The sequence below is a fragment of the Microtus oregoni genome, unplaced genomic scaffold, assembly GCF_018167655.1.
Source record: "Microtus oregoni isolate MIOR12 unplaced genomic scaffold, Mior012 000045F_ref0000178, whole genome shotgun sequence".
NCBI classification, from domain to species: Eukaryota; Metazoa; Chordata; class Mammalia; order Rodentia; family Cricetidae; genus Microtus; species Microtus oregoni.
The window spans coordinates 5,620,158-5,628,555 of NW_024543219.1; the positions used below are offsets into that span (position 1 = coordinate 5,620,158).

Below are 8,398 nucleotides of genomic sequence, written 5' to 3' on the forward strand. Positions count from 1 at the left end.
TCTTATAATAAGGGTTACATTAGAAATCTGGTGTCCTGGGCTCTATATCATTGTCCTCCACAGTTGTGCAGCAATAACCATGCAGACTCTTGAGATGGAGGTGGGTGGGGTTTCTTGTTCAGATGAATGAGGAAGCTCAGTGCTTCAGAGAGAATCTGCTGTGTGTAAGCACAAGTGTGTAAGCACAAGCTCAAGACTTGACACCCTCACAGCTGGAGAGAAGACACCCGGGAAACTGGACAGGGACCATGGAGAGGAAGCTGGGAGTTTTGCTGGGGATTCTCTGTGTGCAGATTTGCTGTGAGTTGTGCTCCAATAAATTGTTTTAGGGATTCTCTAGAGATGGCAGTGGTGGAGGGGGAATGAGCCAACTCAAAGCCCCTGTACAGTCATCCTCATGGTGTCTCCTGGGATATTTGACAGGTGTGAGTGAAAACCCTTCATTGATTCTGATTTGCTTTTCTGTTTCCAAGCAGGGGTGACAGGAGCTGAGGTGGAGCAGAGTCCTTCAGCCCTGAGTCTCCACGAGGGAAAAAGTTCTACTCTGTTATGCAATTTTTCCACAACCATGACAAATGTGCAGTGGTTCCGGCAGAATTCCAGGGGCAGCATCATCAAAATTTTCTACCTGAGTCCTGGAACAAAGGAAAATGGGAGGTTAAATTCAACATTTGTCTCCAAGGAGCGCTACAGTACCCTGCGCATCAGGGATGCCCAGCTGGAGGACTCAGGCACCTACCTCTGTGCTGCTTATGCACAGTGCTCCCTGCAAGTCTGCAGCCTGTCTGCAAACTGCAGGTGGGTGTGCAGCTACAGTGCTAACATGAGGAGACTCTGCAGGAGGCTTTTCACAGCTGTGGCTTTATCAGATCTCCACCAATTAAAAGGTGTGAGGAAATACAAAAATACCAGAACTTAAATTTAGATTGACATGACACCCACTTAAGGAAGCTTAACTATTCAGAAACATCAGCCCACCTGACTAAGATGCAGACTTTTATTTTCTCAAATGCTTGCACTAATATCATGAAATAAAAACCTCTCTTGCACATTTTAGAATCATTTGGATCATTTCTCAAAATTGGAAACCTAGAGTAACTGTTTCCATCCTGTATTTGAGAGCATGAGACACTTCCAGCTAATTTACTCTATATAAGGTTGATAAAAGAATTAAATTTGAAGATCTAATAAATTAAGTTTTAAAAAGACAAGATAAACCAATCTTACTATTAATTTAAGACATCACATCTATGTCTCCATATTTTTAAAAGTATAATACATTTAATTATACAATATAAAACAAACATTTCACATAAAATGATCAGAACCAAAAAAAGACAAACTAGAGATATATATTTGCAATTTATCACAATGATATTTGCAACAATTAATTATATAAAAATATTTGCATTTCTGAAATGTAATATAGAAATGTAATACAAAAGTTCTCTTTGAAACTTTGCTTGTTTTCATTTTCTTTGTCTTTTTTTTTTTTCAAGACAAGGTTTCTCTGTCCCCGTTGGAGCCTGTCGTGAACTAACTCTTGTAAACCAGGCTGATCTCGAACTCACAGAGATTGTCTTGTCTCTGCCTCCTAAGTACAGGGATAAAAAGTGTGTGCCACCACCATAGGGTGAAACGTTGCTTTCAAAAGAAAAAGTGGAAACTTCCTAAAGATTATACAATAAGGGACTAATTCATTATGCAAAAATTAAATATGATCCATACAACTGTTGTTTCCACAAGGGTTTGCAGATGATAATCTACAGTTAAAACATCAGGACTACCATTAGTCTCTATAAGGAACCAGAAAGCAGCCATGCTTAGTCATTCATGAATTGTCTGTTTATGACTATTTTCATGTGGAAGTAGCAGCCAATTTCAACTTTTGTGATTCATTCAACTCTATCCCCATTGCAACTACATTTGTTTAAAATATAGATTATTTGAGCTACCCAGATAATAAACAATTCCTAATTTTTAATAAGATTTATATGCCCATGACTAGAAATGGTGACATTAGAAGTAACAGCTTTTTTTACAATAAGAATTGTTGATAGGGTATAATTCTCATAGGTCTGCCTTTATATGTTACTTGGCCTTTCCCCTTTGCAACTTTTAATATTCTTTTCTTGTTCTGGGTTTTTAGTGTTTTGATTATTATGTGTCAAGGGAACTTTCTTTGATGGTCTAATTTATTTGTTCTACAAGCTTCTTGTACCTTTATAGGCATGTCATTACTTCTGCCCATATCTAACTCCATACTTTCCTTCTTTCCTTTTACAAATATGCAAGTAAATACACAAAGAGGCCAGAATAGAAAAAACAAAAAACAGTAAAATATTATAGCTATGAGAAGCTCATATATATGCAAAGGCACAGGCACACACACACACAAAATATTTAAAACAACAAAATTCGAAACCATAGCAGATAAGCAAGTGACAAATTTGTTTAATAATGACTCAGATTATAAGGCAAAAATATACCCACAAAAATATAATTGAGTTTATTTGAGTTGGTCATCTACTGCTGGGTATGAGGCCTGCCCTTAAGTGTGGTTTGTATAACCAGTGAAATGCTGTTGGAGAAAACCAAGTTTTTCCTTGTGAGCAGTTCTCAGCTGGAGACAGCTCTTTGGTTGGGGAATGGTGTCCATCTCCCCTTCTCAGCACTGAGTCCCCATCTGTATTGGATGTGTACAGGCCCTTTGTGTGTCGCCACCACCTCTATGAGTTCATATGTAAGCCAGTGTTATTGTGAATGTAGGGCATCATTTCCTTAGTGCCTTCTATCCCCAATGAATCTTACAATCTTTCTGTTTTATCTTCTGCAAATTTTCCTGAACTCTGAGTGGAGAAGTTTGATGGAGACATTCCCTTTAGTACTTGATGTTCCAAGGTCTATCATTCTCTTCATATTTTCCAGTTATGTGATTTGCATGTTTGATCTATTATACTACAACTTGATGCTTCCCTGATGATGGCTGAACAAGACATTGATGTTGGGTAGAGCAGAAATCATTAGAAGTGATTATATTTCTACCTAGGTTTAGGAGTACAATATTTGATTTTCATTTAGGCACATAGCCTATGCAGTTTCAGAGGCCACTGAAGCAGTAACAGACATGGGTTCCATCTTATGGAGTGGGCCTTAATTCCATTCAGAGCATGTTTAATTACTCCAAAATCACTTGGGCCATTATCACACCAGTGTATCATGTATGAAAATTACCATTGTAGATTAAAGTGTGTATAGTTGGGTTGGTATTTACATTTCTTCACTAGTAACATTCAGAGTATCTTCCTGAACCATGAGCACTAGTTCATAGGGGTAAAAGTTCTATTTATGAACCAGCATGACTTCTACATGTTCAATGAAAATACAATGTAGGTATTGTCTACAACAATAGTACCTTACCACAATTTGTGATGAGCAGCCATTAGCTTTGGTAATTGACTGAGTTGCTGAATATATTCATGGGGCCCCTTTAGACAACAACTCAGTTAGATGACACCTATTTTTGTCACCAGATGTTTCACTTATTGGTAGGAAATGTCTAGTTGGTGCTTTCTTTCCCTGTTATATGGTAGTTTCATTGAAACATATAAATCAATGAAACCACCAAATAACTAGAGAGAAAAAAGAAACCAGGATGCAAAAGCATTCATCCAACAAAGATAAACTCAGAAACTGACAGGTAAACATATAATAACCCCAAACACAGGTGAGTTTATGGCACCACCATAGTGCATCTGTCCTATTTTATAAACCCTGGATGTTCCAATCCAGCTGAAACATAAGAAAATAACCTTAAATCCAATCTCATGAAGACAATAGAGGCTATTAAAGATGAAATTAACAAATCTCTTAAAGAAATCCAGGAAACCACAAAAAACAGGTAAAGAGGTAAAGTCAATGAATAAAAATGTTCAAGACCTGAAAAATGAAAGAAGAAGCAATAAAGAAGGCGCAAGTCAAGGGAATAATGAAAATAGAAAATCTAGATGTGATGGTTTGAGAGAAAATGGCCCACAATGGGAATGGCACTCTTAGGAAGTGCGGCTTTGTTGGTGTGGTATATTTGTAAGTATATTCTTGTTGGAGGAAAGAATTGTCACTGAAGGTTCATACTAAAGTCACACTGAGTGAGTCTACTAGCTGTTGCCTTATGAAAAAAAAAAATAGCCAGCACCATGTCTGATTTCACAACATCATGTCCTCACCATGGTGTTAATGGACTGAATCTCTGAAACTGTAAGTAAGCCACCTTAATGAAATGTTTTTTTCTTTATATGAGCTGCTGTGGTAATGGTGTCTCTTCACAGCAACAGAAACCCTAACTAAGACAGAAGTTGGTACCAGAGACTGAAGTATTACTCTGCTAAGCCCAACCATAGCCTTGTTTAAAGGAATATGGAGCATGGGACATAGATTAGAAAAGCAGTAGAATGCTTTAAGCCATGATAATAGACCATATTAGTAGCAACATGGAAGAAAGTGGCACTGAGTTATTTGAGCTGCCAAAGACTGGCCCAAGACATTTCAAAGAAGAATTTTAGTATGTTGCCTAGAGATCTTTCTTGTGATATTTTAGTAAAGAGTGTGGCTGATTTTTGCCTTTGTCAAGAGTCTGTCTGAGGTTAAAGTGAAATATTTAAATTAATTCACTAGCAGAGGAAATAGCAAATCAGCCTAGCTGTGTGGTTCTTAGTGGTAACACAAATGAAAATTAAAAATGGAACGGAAATAGCTTATCAAGAAAAATATTTGAGGAAATAGTAGTATCATAAAGTGAAATCAAGCTAAGTCCTGTATTCAAGGAGATAAACAGATTTTAAAAAATAGAATAAAGAGATGGTGACCTCAAAGCAAGATTGCATCCTGATGTAGGTGATGTTTTCTATGTGTTGCTTTCATTGGTTAATTAATAAAGAAACTGCCTTGGCCTTTGATAGGACAGAAAATTAAGTAGGCGGAGAAAACAGAATGCTGGGAGAAAGAAGCCGAGTGAGGCAGTTGCCATGACTCTCCTCTCTGAGTCAGACACACGTTAAGATCTTTCTGGTAAGCTACCACCTCGTGGTGCTACACAGATTAATAAAAATGGGTTAATCAAGAAGTGAGAGTTAGCCAATAAGAGGCTGAAATTAATGGGCCAAGCAGTGTTTAAAAGAATACAATTTGTGTGTTGTTATTTAGGGTATAAAGCTTGCCATGCAAGAGCTGGGCTGGAACGCAGCCCGCTGCTCCTTAAACAACATCCAGCTAAATTTCCAACTTGGGGAAAGTAATTCAAGAAAGGTTAGAGTTGGGTGTGGTGCTGCATGCCTTTAATCCCAGTACTAGAAAGACAGAGGCTGGCAAATCTCTGAGGTTGAGGACAGCCTGGTCCACAGAGCTAGTTTCAGGACAGTCAGGCTTAAGGTAGTGAAAGAAAAAAAAAACTGGTGAAGACATAAGTGAATGAGAGGACCATGTTCCAGATCCAGAAAGCAGCAAAGCTTTGAACCATTGACCACATGGTTCTAGAGTTAAGGAGAAAAGACAGGGCTATGGAGTTTGCTATGAGATTAAGGAAAGCAATTGAGGCCAGGCATGTGTCAGAGGTGTTCCTGGATGGAAGTTTAGAAAAGCCATTGCATGAAGCTTTGAAATTGAAGCCTAGATTTCCTTGGAGGCCTCAAGACATTAGAGATGCCAGATCCTGGAATACCTGTCTGGGACAACTGTTCGCAGGAAGGGAAACCAATCCAAGAGAAATAAGTGTGTTGCAGTCAAAGATTTTGGAGTTTGGCCAACTGATTTTTAGTATTGTTTTTGTCCAATATTTCCTCACCATGCTCACTTCCCTATGTTTGCAATGGTAATGTAGATCTTGTGCCATATATCAGAAGTACGTTATTTGTTTTTTATTTTTATTTTATAAAGGATTACAGCTACGAGATTGCATGAATCTCAGAGGAAATTTTGAACTTTAAACTTTTAAGTAAGTTTGAGACTGTTAGAGACTATGGGGACTTTTGAAGTTGGATTGAATGAATTTTTGCACTATGATATGGCTATAAGTTTTTGAGAGCAAAAGAGTGGAATGTGGTGAAAGAAAATGCCCCCCAAAGGGAGTGGCACTGCTACAAGGTGTGGCTTTGTTGGCATGTTCCTATTAGAGGGAATGTGTCACTGTGGAGATAAGCTTTGAGGGTTCAAACATGCTCAAACAACATACAGCGAGACAATCTACTTGCTGTTACCTTTGACCAAGTATCAGCCAGCACCATGTCTGTCTTCTTGCCACCATGCTCCCCACCATCATGATAATGGACTTAACGTCTGATGCTGAAATCGAGCCACCCCAATTAAATGTTTTTTTTCTTTATAATAGTTGTCATGTGTATGGTGTGTCCTCAAAGCAATAGAAACCCTAACTAAGACAGTAGGTAAGTGAACAAGAATTACAGAAGCAAGCATCACCATAATAATACAAGAGATGGAAGAGAAACTCTCATGCTTAGAAGATAAAATGGATGAAATTGATACATCAGTCAAAAAGAATATTCAATCTAAAAGTTCATGATATAAAACATACAGGAAATCTGTGGCACCATGAGAAGACCAAACCTGAAAATAATAGAAATAGAAGAAGGGGAAGATTCCCAGCTCAAAGGCCCAAAATATATTTTCAGCAAAATCATAGAAAATATACCAAACCTAAATAAGATGCTTATAAAGGTACAGGAGGAAGCTTTCAGAACACCAAACAGATTAGACCAGAAAAGAAAAATTAGACCAGAATAATAAATATAATTTTATTATTCACATAATAAAAAATCCTATACACATAGAACAACAATGACAACAAAAGAATATTATAAGCTGCAAGAGAAAAAGGCCAAGTAACATATAAAGGGAGAGCTACTAGAATTACACCCAACATCTTAATGGAGATTGTCAAAGACAGAGGGCCTGGACTGATGTTTTGTAGGCTCTAAGAGGTCATAGATGCCAGCCCAGAATACTACAGCCAGCAAAACTTTCAATCATCATAGATGGAGAAAAGAAGATATTTTATGACAAAGTCAAATTTAATGTTAGCTAGCCACAAATCCACCTGTACAGAAGCTACAAGAAATATAATTGAATCCACAAAAGGTTAACTACTCCCAAGAAAACAAAGTAAATAAATAATTTCATATAACAGTAATTAACAATCATTGATAATTAATATCTTTCTATATCAATGGACTCAATTCCTAATAAAAAGACACAGGCTAACAGAATGGATGTGAAAACAAGATTCATCCTTTTGCTGCATACAAGCAACACATCTGAACATCAAAGACATACATTAATTCATATTAAAGAATTTGAAAAAGATTTTCCAAGCAAATTGATTTATGAAGCAAGATAGTTGCCCATTCAAATTTTAGCAAAATAGAATTCCAAAAAAATTAATCAAAGAGAGGAGGAAGGATACTTCATACTTACCAAAGGAAAAGTACACCAAGATGACATCTCAATTCCTGAACCTCTATGCCCCAAATTATGTTCACCTTGCTATTTCCATTTCTGGCATTTCTCATCAGCTATGTGTTCCCTTTTGGATATGCCTGGCTTCTGTGACTACTTTAAGTTATATATTTCCATCTGAAGATTTGGAGTTTGGAACCCATACAACTTCCATTGGAAGAACATGTGGCATTTGTCTTTCAGGGTCTCTGTTAACTCATTTAAAATAATCTTCCTTTTTGGTTCTATCCATCTATCTGCAAATTTTATGATGCCATTTTTCTTCACAGAGAAGACTAGTTCATAATGTATATGTGTGACATTTTTATTATTCATTCATAAATTGAAGGACATTTAAATTTTTTCCATTTCCTAGTTACTGTGAATAGAGAGGCAATGAATATAACTAAGCGACTATCTGTGCAGTAGGATATAGAGTTCTTTGGACATATATCATGAAGTGGAATAATTGGGCTGTGTGGTAGATTTATTTTTAATCTTTTGATGACTCTCCATATTGATTTCCAGAATAACTGTACTAATATTCATTCCCCCAACAGTGACTGCAGGTTCCTTTCACCCCACTAACCCATGCCAATATTTATTGTTAGTTGTTTTGTTGATCTTAGATACTCTAACTAGTGTGAAAAAAAATATCAAAGATGTTATAATTTGCATTTCACTAATTGATTAGGATGCTAAGCAATATTGAGATATTACTTGGCCATTTTTATTTCTTCTTTTGAGAACTCCATCTAGACAGTCTTGTCTTCTGACCAACTGCATTTCCTTCACCAGGAAAAGAGGGGGTAAACAGAGCTGTTTTAGTAAGACTTGTGGAGACGGCCTGAAGTCATTTTTGTTGGTGATGTCCATACACTAGGGGGCGCTG

The 8,398-nt window shown here is 37.0% G+C and overlaps 1 gene segment (V, D, J or C); it reads left to right on the forward strand.

Annotated features, from left to right (window-relative positions):
• The first annotated feature begins 248 nt into the window (after window positions 1-248).
• Window positions 249-919, forward strand: LOC121434885. The segment is given in 2 exon segments: window positions 249-300; window positions 477-919. Coding segments are annotated over 2 exon segments (495 nt in total).
• Window positions 920-8,398: the final 7,479 nt, after the last annotated feature.